Source organism: Cervus elaphus, chromosome 23, assembly GCF_910594005.1.
Source record: "Cervus elaphus chromosome 23, mCerEla1.1, whole genome shotgun sequence".
Classification (NCBI taxonomy): Eukaryota; Metazoa; Chordata; class Mammalia; order Artiodactyla; family Cervidae; genus Cervus; species Cervus elaphus.
In genome coordinates this window covers 20,822,481-20,840,112 of record NC_057837.1, presented here as the reverse complement: position 1 = coordinate 20,840,112, position 17,632 = coordinate 20,822,481, and the positions used below count along the sequence as shown (strand labels likewise).

At 36.3% G+C, this 17,632-nt stretch overlaps 1 protein-coding gene across 1 annotated transcript in view; it reads right to left on the bottom strand.

Moving 5' to 3' along the window:
• Nucleotides 1–17,632, bottom strand: part of MALRD1 (MAM and LDL receptor class A domain containing 1) — a 515,151-nt gene that overhangs the window by 348,776 nt on the left and 148,743 nt on the right. Inside the window, exons 19-21 of the mRNA XM_043884605.1 lie at nt 16,578–16,665; nt 7,066–7,242; nt 4,057–4,219 (exon numbers count right to left, since the gene is read on the bottom strand). Coding sequence (XP_043740540.1) covers nt 4,057–4,219; nt 7,066–7,242; nt 16,578–16,665 — 428 coding nt within the window. The remainder of the gene's footprint in view (nt 1–4,056; nt 4,220–7,065; nt 7,243–16,577; nt 16,666–17,632) is intronic.

The following is a 17,632-nucleotide window of genomic DNA, read 5'->3' as shown; positions in this document are numbered from 1 at the left end:
TCATATTTATACTTAATATGAATTAGCTACAAAGCTTAGATGCTAGGTAATCCCAATGCCTTGATTCAATAGTAAGCAAATAATTTTTTTAAACAATTCTCAGTTAAGATTCATGTTTTTCCAAGTTCTGCAGTAGCTCCTGGAGCATGAATGGATATAAATTCATTTTGCTTCTGTGTTTTGTGTGTGTGTGTTGTTGTTGTTATTGTTTAACTAGATCATGGTTCTTTTCCCAAAATACCAAGAAAATAATTTTTCTACTAAATATTCCCTCTCACTGCCTAAGTTAAAGGAAATGGAAATTTCATCTGACTCCAATCTCAAAAGAACATGCAAATTGCAATAATACTTAAATTGAATAGGTTTTACTTTGTTATTTCTTCAGATTATAATTGAGAACAATATGTATTTTTATATAAATATTTAGATTTCAATCCTAGGAAAAAATATCATGCCAGGTGCCTTTAGTTGGTCCCTGCTGAGCAGGATGAAGGGAGAATCCACTCATAAGCCCCATTGCTAAGACCACGGCCACATAGAAGAAGCCCCAGAAGAAGAGAAGACTATTTCTAATCCATATACATATGTTGAATGAAACAGCTATATGGAATGGTGTTATTCTCCTGCAAACAAAAAACGTAAAATAAAGATATAACCCTTATTATAGACCAAGAGCTCACTTCAGATCTTCAGGATAAAGACTTGTCTGTTAAAGTGTGAACACAAACCAAAGAGTGTTGGAATATCACTTCACTTAGCTAGCCTTTACCATTTCATTTCCATGATGAAAAACACAAGACTTATCAGAGATTCAACTACACAATGAAAACCTCCCTACATATTCCTACTCCATCATGATAGACATTCTACTGCTTCACTAGGTATATAAAGTGAGAGAATACTTTGAAGTACAGTAATGTGACTTGTTTTTCTCCATACTAACTTATGAATGATCTTCGCCACCCTAAGCCAGAAGCAGTCTTTGCCTGAAAGTGAAGTGAAATCATAGAATGAAAGAATTGGTGTAGAGCTTCTGTATTTTCAAGAGTGCTCTTGAAGACTATTTCAGACACAACAGTCTAAAAATCTGGCTTTAAATCTCAAGAGCCAGATATCTAAGAGAGAAAAAAATATTTTCTAAATAGAAAAGCTCCTCTTTAAAATTAAAACAACAACAACAAAGAAAAACAAACAGAATTTGGGTAAACTGAGCTTGTGCTCTATGCCATGCTTAGTTGCTCAGTCGTGTCTCACTCTTTGAGCCCCTGTGGTCTATAGCCCACCAGGCTCTTTTGTCCATAGAATTCTCCAGGCAAGAATACTGGAGTGGGTTGCCATGCCCTGCTCCGGGAGATCTTCCCAATTCGGGGATCAAACCTAGGTCTCCCATACTGCAGGCAGATTCTTTACCATCTGAGCCATAAGGGAAGCTTGGGGTTCTACTGCAAGCCAGAGAGTAGAATAAATGACACGTAAGAACTATTTCACGAAGTAAAAGGGGGGGAAAAAAAGAAAAAACAGAGAGGAAGGCAAGAGGAGATGGAAGCTTAGGGACTGCACCCTTCTCCAAGTCTCACCGTCATGCAGTGCTCATCCATTAAACATTATCTGATTAAGTATTCCTATTTAGGATATATTTAACTTTGTGCCTTGCAGCCTTTAATTATAAAGTATCAATATATTGATCCTAATCATCAACTAACTCAGTCAACAAATAATTACTGGTACTTAATTATATAACGAATCTTTAAAAAAATGCAATGGGTGGGAATCACAGTCCTTGAAATTCCTCAGGGAATTTGCAGTCAATTGGAGGAGGTGGGGGTAAGGGGCAGAGACAAACAAGCTAAAAGTCAATTATATTACTCTGCTTATATGTTGTCATAGTTCTATTTATACTTTTACTACCTAGAAATGAGACACTCCTCTTTTTCTTTACAAAAATATAGATTATTAATGAAGCACAGCTTCGCATGAGCCACAGAAATTTTCTGAAATTATCCTATGCTTTTTTATGTGAGAAGCAGCCAGAGAAAACTTTTGTATAGTGAAATTACAAAACTTATTTGCCAATTTTCAGATGTGATCAAAACAAAGCAGCATTCATACCTGCTACTCTATATACTTTGGGCAACTTGGTTGCAGATGTTTAAACAAAATGACGGTAGAACTGGAACCATTTTAATGGAACATAAACAACAAAAGAGAGCTCAAAAAATCAGGGTGAAAATGTCAGTCAGGGAAATAAAGTCACTGTACACTAAAGATACAGTGATCCCCTTGAGTGCAAGGTCAAGTTGGCCAGGGCGATAATGGACTGGACAGCAGATATTCCTTTAGTTTTCTTTGAAGCAGCAACCAACCACAGGAGTTGGGGGTCATAAAGCTTTACCGGCGGAGAAGTGTGAAGGCATAAAGGTTTTGAAAAGCTTCTCTGTAATATAAACAGGGAGTTCTTTGTTGTCTTCAGTAATATTTCCTTGAAATCATTAAAAGGAAAAAAGAAAAATGGGAGCTTGTAGAGAGTATTATTTGCAGATTACAAAACAGGGGAAGGAATGAGTTATTAAAACTTGAAAGAAAAGACCAAAATAAACGATGATAAAGAGCAATGACTGGAAGAAGAGAGAAAGGGCAAGGTGATGGAGGAGAAGTTTGAAAAGGAAGAAAAGAGGAAAAGAAATTTGGAGAAGGGATGAATATATAACTCCTTCTGGATCCTGGGCCATATTACAAACTATTTTTCTTCACTTACGCATGCTTTTCTCTGGGTTCTATGACTTTTTTGTATGTAAAGGAGTAGTTTACTTGGAGAAGAGCATAGAGACCAAGGAAATGGGGATTGTGTCATCTATCCTCACCAGACAGTTGCAAAACATATTGAAACACAATAAAAATGAATATCAATACACAAAGACTTCATGAGGTATAATAAATTGCGTACACATTGAAGGCAGTCTATGAAATGCTTTTTCTAAATTTTTTAAATTAAAAAATATTAATTTTTATTATACTTGCTTTACGATGTTGTTAGTTTCTACCACACAGCAAAATGAATCAGCTATATGTGTATATGTGTGCGTGTGTGTGTGCTAAGTCACTTCAGTTGTGTCCTACTCTTTGCGCTCCCATGGACTGCAGCCCACCAGGTTCCTCTGTCCATGAGATTCTCCAGGCAAGAATACTGGAGAGGGTTGCCATGCCTTCCTCCAGGACATCTTTCCCACCCAGGAATCAAACCCACATCTCTTATGTCTCCTGCATTGGCAGGCGCGTTCTTTACCACTAGTGCCACCTGGGAAGCTTATATACATATATGCATTCATATCTCCCCTCTTTTTTGGATTTCCTTCCCATCTAGGTCACCACAGAGCACTCAGTAGAGTTTCCTGTGCTGTACAGTAGGTTATCATTAGCTAGCTATTTTACACATAGTATCATATCAATAATGTATATATGTCAATCTCAATCCCCACATTCATTCCACTCCCCTCTACCCCCTTGGTATCCATACTGTAATTCTGCTTTGCAAATAAGATCATCTATACCATTTAAGGGGGGCTTCCCCATTGGCTCAGCAGGTAAAGAATCCATCTGCAATGCAGGAGACACAGGAGATGTGGGTTTGATCCCTGGGTTGGGAAGATCCTCTGGAGGAGGAAATGGCAACCCACTCCAGTGTGCTTGCCTGAAAAATTCTATGGATGAGGAGCCTGGCATGCTATAGTCCAAAGGGTTGCAACGATTCTACGTGACTGAGCAACTAAGCAAGCAAGAAAAATGATACCATTTTTCAAGATTTCATATATATGCATTAATATACAGTATTTTTCTATGACTTTCTTTACTCTCTATGACTTTTATAAGAGCATTTACTACTTTTTTAATTAAATGTTTTCTTCAATCTTGTAAGAAAGAATACTTAGTCCACTTATTCTCTCACTTAAACATCCATCTTTACAAGAGCACTAACAGGGTAAGGGGGCAAGGCAGAAATTTGGAAAGTGCTTAATAAACAGTTCCTAAGAGGCATTTTCCAAATATGTGGTCACTTACATTGTATGATCTACCGATGGCCTGTGATTTTCCTCACCATGATGAATACTGGTTCCATTACCAAGTCCCCATCTGAATGTGTTTGAATCTTCAATTAATTTTTCTGAGATTGGCTGGTACCATTTACACAGGCTTCCATTTTCAAAACTGCAAATGTCCATAGCTTGAAGAGAATGGGACCGAGAAAAGATGAGCTAATCACAACAAATGTATCAATAAATGGCAATTTCCATCTGCATCAGCACTTTCTTACACTTGGGGATTTTTAAAATGTTTAATCAAACTTTTCAACATTACTGAAATAATTAGGCAAATGCTTTACACAATCACTTGAAGAGTTTTAAAGAAATCTAGGTGTATTATATTCAAATATCTATAGTCACTGAAATGTGGAAATAAAAGCACATACTGAAGAATCTGCTTTCATAAACAAGTAAGATTTTAATTAGCTCCTAAAGCAGCACTTCAAGCATCACCAGTCTCTTCTGACACAACACTTACATTGCTTATATGACCTCCAAGTTCTGATAAGTCTATTCTTTTGTCACAGTATTACTGGAAAACTAAATTCCAAATTAATTAAATTCAAAGCAATAAGATTTTCAACAGCTTTCATATTGAATCTCTTTCCTTGAAAGTTTTCAATATTCTTATGACTGTATTCCAATATCAAAAACTTAAAAACCAGTGATTTTTTAAAATACATAGGTTGTGTGGGAAAACAAAAGCTCTCTCTTCCTCTCCGGCCCCCCTCTTCTCTCTGCATGTGTTCATAAGTCTGTCTGTTTTCAATCCTCTACTTCTAAAAGAGTCAATTCAATGTTTTGTGTATAAAATGGAAAGCCTGGCATGTTAAAAAAAAAGAAAAAACCTCCAGGTTTTTTCAACTTTTAATTGGAGGTTAATTATGTTACAATATTGTAATGGTTTCTGCCATACATCAGCACGAATCAGCCATGGGTATCTTTAGATGGCATAAACAATAACGGCAGAGACTACCACTACCACCATTTAGAAACTTGGGTTCACAGTTTAACATAAAATTTGAGAAGGAAACACTCCATCAAAAAAAGTGATTTTAATCATGACATTCAGGTGTGTTATTTAATCACTGATATTAATATTGATTATATGATTATTCTGTGAAGAGGTTAAGTATTTAACAGAATCTTGTTCTTCACATAATTTAAAGAAGACCTTAAAAAGTATAGATTTTTAAAAAATTATAGGACAGAGTTTCAGGCAAGCTATCTGCTGTACAACGTTGTACCTATAGTCAACAATGCCGTATTGTACACTTAAAAATGTATCAAGGGGGTAAATCTTATGTTGTGTTCTTATTACAATGAAAAAATTACAATATGTAAGACTGCAGATGACAGATTTATCACAATAGTTCATCTTACAAAGAGATAGAGGAGGCAAGACATACAATTTGTTCAGAAATAAATGGCAATAATTCATGTTTAATCAAAATAAATAAACATCCTCATGATTTTAAAATGATAATTTAATTGTAAGCATTCAAGACATTTAAAGAAATTAACGAAACTTAACAAAATATCCCATCCAATCATCAATGACATTACTGAAATATCTAAGCCGAACTAAGAAGAAAGTCAATATTCACTAAAAATGCTCACTAGATGTAATTAATTAGATTTTGTGTAAACTTTTACAAAGATAACTTATGTGTGATTAGAAGAGGATTCTATTGTCATCCCATGAAGAAGACTGAATACCACAACATCTTCCATTATCCCACATCTGTGATACACAGTGTATCTTCCTGACCAACTTGAGTTAATTACTGTCTCATCTCATTCACAAAGTGGATCAGCTTTGATTTTATGAGTTTTTTTTTTGGCTTCGATTAGTTTACATGTTGGAGAAGGCAATGGCAACCCACTCCAGTACTCTTGCCTGGAAAATCCCATGGACGGAGGAGCCTGGTAGGGGTCTCGAAGAGTCGGACACGACTGAGCGACTTCACTTTCACTTTTCACTTTCATGCATTGGAGAAGGAAATGGCAACCCACTCCAGTGTTCTTGCCTGGAGAATCCCAGGGACGGGGGAGCCTGGTGGGCTGCTGTCTATGGGGTCGCACAGAGTTGGACACGACTGAAGCAACTTTGCAGTTTACATGTGTATTTATATTTTTTAAGTTTTAGAATTCCTTGATGAGGACACAGACAAATTAGAATGTCACTATACACTGTACTGTCTGTATGTTCTAAATCTTTAATATTATCAAGACACTTGAGCAATATTATGGTAAATTCACATATAATCAATACCTAATAATGAGCAAGGAAGGGAAAAATTCACAAGTGTTTACTTCTTCTGATTCTGTGCTTTGCCTATTCAGATGCAGATTAATTTTCCTCCTCTCAGTTTGTGTCTCTGACTGAGACATTCACTTTTAAGTTAAATAATTTGCCTAGATCCATTTTTAAAAAGTCATAGATTGGTAGATGCCAAGAAATGGATACCATTTTTCAACAGTATATAGCTACTGAAGTGTCCACATGTACTAGGATTGATTTTCTTATTAACTCTGCACATTTTTTTTAACTCTGCACATTTGAAATGGTATTCATTTTATATGTGTATTTTGACAATGGCAAAATTTGAACAGATTCATCTTATTAGAGGGTATTATGCTTCTTCTCTAAATATTTCCATTTAGTGATATTGAAGAATAAAGACAAAACGAAGATGAATTTAAAAAGGGCTGGTAAATGATAGCCCTGGAATCAAGTTAAGTTCATGAAAACAAGTATTTTGAATCTAAAATATTAAAGACACTTACCTCTTGTTGAACATGATAGAAGATGTATGCTGATTGTTCCATCATTTTCCATACAAATACCTTTTATATTAAGAAACTGCTTTAAACCAGGTTGAAGACTTCTAACTAGGACATTACTATACTACTTGAGCTTACACTAGTGTTTTCTCATCTGTTTTATGGCTATATTTAATGCAAAATTTAGGAATTCACATACCACAAGAGGATTCATCTGACTGGTCAGGGCAGTCATATCTAAAATCACATTTCCGGATATTTTCAACACACTGACCATCAGACCTGCAAACAAATTCACAGTCTGTACAGTTGTGTGGAGGCAGTGGTACTGGAACTGTAGTTTCTGGTGGAGTTGGAAGGTTCACAGGCAAATGACCTTGAAATAATAGACAAGTATCATTTTGCAGTTTTTCCATTTCTTTAAAGATCACACACGATAAACTTTACTAAGTATGCTTCACATCCAACATTATAAGAAATATCTGATATCATTTGCTAATCTGCTGAACTTTAATGTAAGCATATAAATTGGGGTCCATGGTCTTAGTAACGGCAAATAACTCTGGATATCTCTGATTATAAAAATAGTCAAAGTGCAGATGGAAATTACTGAAAACTCTTCAGAGCTCACTGAATAAATGGGAGGCTTGGATGATCTTCAGGAACCAAAGGAATCCCAGGTGCTGGCATTAGGAGCCAGAGTCAAGGTCAGACTAAACCCTTAAGTTCTCTATGCAAAGGAACTTTGTTCTTTCACTTTCCTAATGAATCTAACATCTCATGTTTGTTTCAGATATCCCTGCATAGTTGGAATTCAAAGGCTGAAAGGCAGACCCAAACAAAAGTCTTCACCCAGAAGTATTTATATAATTAAGATAATAATTTCTGATATTACAGAATTTAGAAGAAATTTATACAAGCTAATTAATTTAGACAGTAAGCTATTCAATAAGCATTTATTAATAACATCTCTGTATCATATGCATGCTAGTTGCAGCGAATTTAAAGCCAAAGTTGTCACTGCCATAAAATACTGGGTTGGTCAAAAAGTTCATTCAGATTTTACCATAAAATGGAATGGAAAAACCCAAACAAACTTCCTGGCCAACCCAATATTTCTCTGTTCTTTCACCATTACCGCACTGTCTTGATTACTGAAGCTTTATATTAAGTCTTGAAGTTGGTAGTGTCAGTCCTCCAACTTTGTTCTCCTTCAATACTACATTGGATATTCCGGGTCTTTTGCCTCTCGGTATACACTTTAGATTTAGTTTTTCTATATTCACAAAATAATCTACTGGGATTCTGTTTGACTGGGGTTGCATTAAGAATATAGATCAACTTAGGAAGAACCAACATCCTGAATATAGTAAGAATTCCTCCAATGCATGTTTTTGTATCCTTATGTTAAACAAACATTTTCTGTATAAAATATATACTGTGTCAGAAAATTTTACATAAATAATATTCATATTTTTTTGAACTTCTATTTTTTACTCAAAACATACTTTTCAGATTTCTCTCTATTGACACATACAGAATCAATTCATTCATTTTTATCTGCTTTAGGGTATTCAATTAAATGAATACCCAGATTCAATATTTATTGTATGAATAGTCTGCAGCTGGTATACCTCTTCTCAAGTAGGATAGTAAGAATATAAAGTCCTACAACGGATGTGTTTGTACATTTCTCTTTGTGAATACATGCCAGAGTATTTCCAAGACAAGTCATCTTAAAATGAAATTTCAAAGTTACAGAATATTTAATTAGTCAACTTTAGATATTTTCAAAGGTGGTTTACCATTTCCACCCAGAAATGTGTGCATTTCTCATATTCTAGCCAACACGTGGTATCATGAGTTTTTTTTTTAATGTTTGCCACAGTAACAGTCCTGAAATAATTCTGTGATATTCTAACTTGTATTTCTCTAATTATTAAGACTTTTTAGCCCACTCAAGTATTTTACTATAGTTTTGACTATTCACATCCTCTGCTCTCTCTGTTGAATCCATTGTCTTTTTCTTATTAATTCACAAATTTAAATTAATCCTATATTTTCTATATTAATCCTCAATCATTTATCTATGTGAAAAATAAGCACTTTTAATCTATGATTTGCCTTTTCATTTTGTATGGTTGCCCTTCAGAATAATAGAATTCTAACTTTAATATATCAATCATTTCCTTTATGGTTTGTGCTTTAAATTTGCACTGAAAATAATCTTCCCTGTTCTAATATCATAATATGTCTTTGATAATTTTCATGAAGTTTTGATAGCTTTACTTTTCATATTTAGATCTTTACTCCATATGGCCTCTATTGTTCTCTATTGTCTGTGGTAAGAATCTACATTCAATTTTTTTCACACAAATGACCACTTTTTGACCTATTAGTCTATTGTGCAACCCAAACTTTTCTTGCTTATCATTTTATATTTTATTGTGAAATGTATTGTATTGTATTCCTGGTGGCTCAGACAGTAAAGAATCTGCCTGCAATGCAGGACCTGGGTTCAGTCCCTGAGGCGGGAAAATCCCCTGGAAAAGGGAGTGTCAACCCACTCCAGTATTCTTGCCTGGAGAATTCTGTGGACAGAGGAGCCTGGCAGGCTACAGACCATGAGGTCACATTGTTGAGAATCAAACTTTAGATGAATGGACTCATTCTTTATATAATCTGCAACTTAATTTTTTATTAACATTGTATATTCACCCACCCAAGCTAATGTATGTTCCCACAGTTTAGGGGTTGATTACTGTATAATAGTTCACTATATGACTATGTAACATATGTTTTTATATGTTTTGTAGCCATTATACCATCAGTGGTTCTTGAGTTGATCCTGTTTGAGGAGGTGTTTGTTTGTACATTTCTCCTGATATACCTAGGTATGAACTTGCTTGGTCACAGAGCATGCACATTTAATTATAATAGGTAATGCCAAATTGGGGCTTCCCTGGTGGCTCAATCTGCCTGCAATGCAGGAGACACAACTGAGTGACTAATACACACAATGCCAAACTAGTTTCAAAAGTAATTGCATCAATGTCTATACTCCTCAAGAGTGTATAAACATTCTGGTCATATCACACATTTGTCATCCACTAGTATAGCTAAGAATTACCTGTATGCTTCTCATTTATTTTGCTGTCTACTCCCTTTTGCATCTCAGCCTTGGTTTGACTCAGTCTGTCTTATAATGTTGACATTTACATCATTCATTTGGTAAGAGTCTGGTACAGTAAATTCATTTTTTCATTTGTTTGTGGATGTCATACTGAGTGCCTTTTTTCATGCTCATTCTTGAAAGAATTTTGCTTTGCTCTAGACTAACGTCATTTTTTCTCAGAACTTTGAAAATAATATCCAACTGTCTTCCTAATTCCATTCTTCTGTAATTGTATTTTAATCTCTGGCTATTTTTAACATAATCTTCCTTTTTATTGTTTTTCTAATTCTTCTTTCCATAAGCTTGTATCTGGATTTATTCTAATATTTTTGCATGAGGTTGACTAGGCTTTTCAAATCTTGAAATTCTTTGTCCTTTTCTCATTACTCTGTATTCCATCAAAATTAATCAGTCTTAAGTGTAGTATCTTTGTATTTGAGAGCACCAAAAGAACAATTGGAGGAAAGTGCTTTTTCCAGCTAAAATTTAAGCATTTTAACAGTCTTCTCCATTTGGGGTATTTAGCATTTTCCTCAAATAAAAGATGACAAACTTTTAAGTTTTAAATTTAAAATAAGTCAGTTATTTGTCCAGTTTTATTTTCTAGAGACATAATAAAAAATATTAAGTTGCATAGACCACAGGCTTTGGAGAAAACTTTTCCCTGGATATATGCTAAATCACTTTACAAAACTACACTAGAACACTAAAACAAGAATATTTCAGATTATAATCACTGAGTCTCAAATTTCTTCATTTATGCCTTGAAGAAATATTTCCAGCATTTCTAAAATTTTTTCAGAATCTGTATTCCCTTTCAAAATACAGATTTTTTCCAAAGCATAATGCTTTCATGAAATTTATTATCCTGAGATAAATGTAATGGGCACACCAAACAACTTAGTATTAGAAAGTAAAAAGCTGCCTGTGATATCTTAAAAGCATACACAATACAACACACGCATTTTGCCACTGAAACAAACACCACCCTTTGTAGAAGGAAGGGAGACTTAATCAAGCACAAATAAAGCTGGTAAGATGTGTAGGCAAAGGAGAGAGGTCAAAAATTCCATAACTCGGCCCATTTGGCAGCAAAGCAAAAATTACTTGGTGGGTAGGAGAGGAACATGGTAAAAACTGTTGCTAAGCATTCTCTAAAGAGTTAATATGGTTTCTCAATCTTAAGGTATCATCAGATGCAAGAAATGCCCCTGACTTAGTAACAACTTTCCTTGGAAAAATACAATATGAATACCTTGGATTGTGATGCTCATTCTTGTTCCTTATGCATGTTCAGTCATGTCCAGCTCTTTGCGACCCCATGGGCTACATCCCACAGACTCCTCTTGGAACATTCCAGGCAAGAATACTGGAGTGGGTTGCCATTTCCAACTCCAGAGAAACTTCCCGACTCAGAGATCAATCTGACATCTCCTGCGTCTCCTGCATCAGCAGGTGAATTCTTTATAACTGTGCCCCCTGGGAAGTCCAATACTCACTCTAATAATTAGTAATTCTAGTAACTAATCAATGCAATATGCATGCTGAATTCTGAAACTTTAAACTGGTGTAAAGTACCCATTCCTGGGCATGTATCCAGAGAAAAACTCAATCTGAAAGGATACATGTACCCCAATGTTCATTGCAGAACTATTCACAACTTACAGACAGAAATGGATAAAGAAAATATGGGACATGTATATAATGGAATATTACACAGAATTAAAAAGAATGAAATAATGCCATTTGCAGCAACATAGATGGATCTAGAGACTGTCATATTGAGTGAAGTCAGAGAAGGAGAAATATCACATGACAGCTCTCATATGAGGAATACAAAAAGAAATGATGCAAAGAACTTACTTACAAAACAGAGACTCACAGACAGGAAATGAACTTTTGGTGGCAGCGGTGGGGGGAAGGATGGGGAGAAGGGATAGTTAGGGAATTGGGGATGGATATGTATACATTGCTATATTTTAAATGGATAACCAACAAGAACCTACTATACAGCACATGGAACTCTGCTCAATGCCATGAGGCAGTGTGGATGGGAGGGGAGTTTGGGGAAGAATGGATACATGTATATGTATGGCTGAGTGCCTTTGCCGTTCACCTGAAACTATCACAACATTGTTAATTTGCTATACTCCAATACAAAATGGAAAGTGCAAATTAAAAAAAAAAAAAAACAGAAAAGTATATAGGTGATTTTTCTTTCAGTTGGCAAACAGTATGTCGTGATGCCATGTCATCACAGATCTATTCTTCCAAATAACTCAGCTATCTCACCAATAATCTTGGACACAAGAAAGAAAACTCCTGTTGGATGTGTTCTGCTGAAAGAAATGTACTTCTTGCTTTTCTGATTGAAGATGGAAGGCATAATGCAAAACAGATACTTCCTCTGCGATAATATTTTTAAATCTGAATGTCTGGCAACAATTCTTCCAAAATAATCTACTCTGAAGGTCTAATTCAAGGTGAAGGGAAAGCTATTTAACTTTGCCATCATTCCGCATCATTATCTACTCTGGGAATAGACAACATCATCACACACTGATGCAAAAAATCATACGATTCAATTGCATGGTTAAGAATGTCTACTTTCCCTAGAAATGTAATTAATCTTGCCTAAACAGCTGTTTCTCTATTTTCCTCCTGAATTAGATTTCAAACTAGCATCTCTGTCATCAAAGTACTGAAACAAAGGCAATACAGTCCATAATTGAGAATGGATTTGAAAATTGTTAGAAAGAACTAGAAGTTAGAAAATGAGAGAGGAAGGACCTAAAAGAGCAAGTAATAGTCATCTAGGATTAAGTGGAAAGAAACTAAGTTTGTGGCATAAAAATTATTGAGGAAAAGTAATAAAGGTTTGCAGTTAAGAAACTCAATCATTTGAGTCAAGGACATGGCAGAGGTAATGGAAAAAATAGAACAGATGTGAAAAATATTTTGGAGTTGAGAGTTAATAGGATTTCCGCAAGTGGGCAAGTTTAAGGGGAAAGCCAAAGATGACTATGGTATTTCAATCCTGGGTTGCTAGAGAAAACCGAGTTCATCCAAAAGGAATAAGGGAGATATGGCGGGAAGAGTTTGATTTTGAGGAAATGGGTAAAGATGAAATGATCTACTTCACTTTAGCCATTTTTAGTATAAAATAAAATTACAGGTTACAAAACTGTATTTTGGACATGAGGTCAATAGTTTGTGGGTTTTTTTTTTTTTTCAGTTTTTATTTGTTTTGTTTTGTCAATCATGAGGGGGAACATGCCATAGATAATGTTTATACTGAAAGCAAACCAACGTCTGTAAGTGATCCTACAAACACTGATCCCATCTCAGCTAATGTGATGTCATGACAAACCACTGACTGATAATCATCAAAAGCAATATTTTTATTAAAAGCCTAATTTTTATTTTCATTTTCATCTTCTAGTAAGATTACATCAACTTCCTTTATGAGACACATGGCTTCATCAGATTCTACAGTTTCAACCCAAAGTTTCTTTTGTTATGAAGCCAACATGAAAACCACACAGTTCAGACAGTCTTTAAAATTCCATATTTTTCTTCCAAAATGTAAACCAGAAAATTGGGACTAATGGTGTGTAACTGATATTTCACATCTCTGCCCTTGTTTCTGGCAGCTCTTTCCTCTCCACCTTGGAAACATCAGCCACAGAATACATGCAGCAGAATCATTAAAGCAGCAACAGTATCCACGATGCCCTGGTTCTCTTTCTGAATTCTTTATTCCCTTCCGCCACTGGGATTACAGGCATTCTCCCTAAGCTAAGAGTTGGAGGTGATTTGGCTACTGAAATCAGACACCTTAGGTGAAAATCTTACTACAGCTTTCAACAGTGTATGCTCATCCCCGTCACCTACGCTCTTTAAGTTTCGTTTTTCATATCCCTAAAATGGAAATCACTTTTTCTTCCTTGGGAGGTTAATGCATTTGACGAGCAATATGATGATAGTGGTAAGCATTCTGAGCCAAAGAAGAAGACCGCACTCTGCCATTTGATAGCTACGCAGCCTTAGACTGGCTATCTCCTTCTCAATTTGCTCTACAAAATTGGGATAACAAACACATCCAATCTATTTATCACTCAAGGTCTCTTCAACCTGTGATGGACCAAGCACTATTCCAGATTTTTAAAAGGTTACAGGATCAAATGAGATGATATGGAGAGTGATAGACAATAGTTCAGGAAGTGTGTTTTTTAATGTTTATTTACTTATTTACTCATGGCACTGTTGGGTCTTAGTTGCAGCACACAGGATCTTCACTGAGGCCCACGGACTTCTCTCTAGTTGTGGCACGTGGTCTCTGGGGCAGACGGGCTCAGAGCTGTTGTGGTGCATGGCCTTAGCTGTACGGCAGCATGAGGGCTCCCAGTTCCCCTACCAGGGTATCAAACCTGCATGCCCTACACTGGAAGGCAGGTACCCAACCACTGGACCACCATGGATTATGACCATTTCTCAGCTCCCTTTCTTTTAAGGACTTTCTGTATTTTCCGTCCTTGCCAAGCTCCCTGGCTGTAGCGAATACTGCCGTGCCCCATTGTTAGGCTTGATCACTTACCTTGCTCTGACCAGTGGAAACGAGGAGACACAAGGCCCTAATAGAATCTTTAAGTGTGCGTTCTTTTTCTAACCCTCTGACTTAAAAACAGAATGTGTCAGACAAGGATTTGGTCCATCAGCCTGGGTCCCAGACAGACAGGACACACAGAGCTGATATATAGTTTGGAACGACATGGAATTATGGGGCTTCCTTCGTAGCTCGGTGATAAAGAATCCGCCTGCCAATGCAGGAAGATGCAGGTTTGATCCTTAGGTCAGGAAGATCCCCTGGAGTAGGAAATGGCAACACACTCCAGTATTCTTGCCTGGGAAATCCCAAGGACAGAGGAGCCTGGTGGGTTACAGTCCATGGGGGTCACAAAAGAGTCAGACACAACTCAGTGATTCTGGCTGCTGTTATGATAAGAGATTATATGGTTCAAGGATAGAAGCAGAGAGATCATTTAAAAAGCAATCACAAAAATCTATATAGAGACACTGGTGAATTGGACCAAGAGGAGAGAAGCAAGGGAAATGAGAAGTGGAGTATGGATACACATGTAGCCAGTGGTTGATCAAATTTGTTGGTGAAGAATAAGCAACTAGAGATAAACTGTCATTCACTGAGACAAGGAGGCAGGTGAAAATGATAGGATTGAGGGGACAATGGGTCATCAAGAATTTACTTTTACACATTGAGGGATAAAAGTAAACTTGTTGAATTCTGATTGCATCTTTGCTGGCTTTCCAGAGAGGGGTTTGACTCTGCAGAGTTCCATGGAAACTGCTACACAGAGGATGATAATTTACCCTGCCAGCATGATGAGCTGGAAAATTGGAGCTGGGACATGTAGCTACAGCAGAAAGCATTGGAATCCAACCCTCTGATTATCTCTGGGTAGGGGCAGGTACTCTGATGGACCATTGCACGTAAAGTTTTCAGCATATGAAAGCGCTCTCCATACGGATTACTGCAATTGATTTTTAAACCACCCAACCTCTGATCACTCTAAGGAGGAGACTGTGCTTCCTCTTGTCATGCAATTAGAGAGTCTACAGTCTCAATCCCAATATCACCTTCCAAGAGCTTGATATCTACCCTACTTGATCACTATGCACTGCTGGAATCTCCCTTGGGGCATGTTTGTTTTAGGTTATTTTCCCTAGTTATCTTTGAGATGCTCATTACATCTAAGTTTAGATATTGAATAGGTGGTTAGTACCCAGTCTGGAGTTCCAGCATTATTGGGCTTCCCTGGCAGCTCAGCTGGTAAAGAATCTGCCTGCAATGTGGGAGACCTGGGTTCGATCTCTGGGTTGGGAAGATCCCCTGGAGAAGGGAAGAGCTACCCACTCCAGTATTCTGACCTGGAGAATTTCATGGACTGTATAGTCCATGGAGTCTCTAAGAGTCAGACACAACTAAGCGACTTTCACTTTCTTTCTAGAGTTCGGGGGGTAAGTATGAGGATGGATATATAAATCTGGAATAAATATATTAGTTTTTTTTAATGGAAAGAAGTCTATAACTTGGAAAGGAAATGGCTGGCAGCAATCCTCAGGAATGTTTAAAGTGCAGCCTGAGAGTAAGATGTCACTGCAGGTAACTGAATAGTTACTAAAGTCTCCAAAACAATGTAATTACAAAGCAATCAGTTCAGTTATTATAACCACCCCCCCCCCCCCCACAATATGATAGACTTACTGTTTAACTTCAGGCACGTTTTCCTAATACTTTGAATGTGATGGGACATATATACAACTTACTGAAACCTCTTTACTATGTTTACAAAGAGTTTGATGAATTACAACCTTTTCCATGGTTAATATATTAATAGAATAGAGAGAAGTGAGAGTACTTTTGGAATATTTCTGGAAATGAAATATTGATTTCCTTGGAAGTTTTATTCAAGTAAACAGGCTTGAAAACACTCATACATTGAAATAGCCTTCCTTACCAGGGTAGAGAGTGCAGTCCATAAATGACAAATCATCAATTGCAATGTCTCCAGTAAAGCCATCTCCCACTGAGGCCTCCACCGAAATCTAAGAACAATATAAAAAACTTGTTGATATTCTGAAGAAAATTCATTTATGGATGCACATGGTTGAAAAAGAATTCAGAATTTACCAAAAGACAATCTCCTCTTCTGAACCATTAAAATCATACTTTGTAAAACTCTCCGTAAGCAGGCATCTTGTCTCTCTACCAAATACTTCCAAGTCATGGGAAGCTCCACACCTTACTGGGGCCATTATATCCATGAAGCCCATTCTGTTGCTGGAGAAAGTTTTGATTTTTTGAGATTTCAGTGTATCAGATTGATATCTACTTCTTTATAACTTTCCATCATTAATTCTAGACTTGTCTTGCTTTCCTCCGAGCCTTTAAGGCAAATTACTGAACCTCTGCCCAGCGTTGCCCTAGTAGCTCATCTGTTTCCAAGGTTAAATCTCTTCATCCTTCAAGAAACCCAATTTGTTGCCAGAGGTACTTGCTAGACTGCACATTGTGAAGAGCTTTAAAATTTTTCTCACATCGACCTTATTCTGTAACACTTTATGAAACCGGCTAATCGTTATTAGATCTCCTTCAGAACCACATTAATCACAGTGAACTCAGATGACATCAGTGCTGTTATATGAGCTGCAATTCCACTGCAACTCCAGTAAAATATGAAATACTGACAAACCACGATAGTATATGGCAGATTGTAATTAGGGCTGAGACTTACTACAGCAGAATTAATCATGATGAATTATTTTAATACTCATGCAAATATGTTGCACACTTAATAGGAATTCTGTTATATAATGAAGAACAGTAAGCAAACTAAAAAAAAAACACATTCCCTTTTTCCACTAGTATAGGAATATATGTTTCTGTTTCATTTTTCCTCACAGATGCTATATATGGAAATTGAAATTTCATTTCGTTCTTCAAATTCTATCCTCCATTAAAAGTTGTTTCATACATTATTCATGCCCTAAAAAAGATAATTAAAAGGTCAAA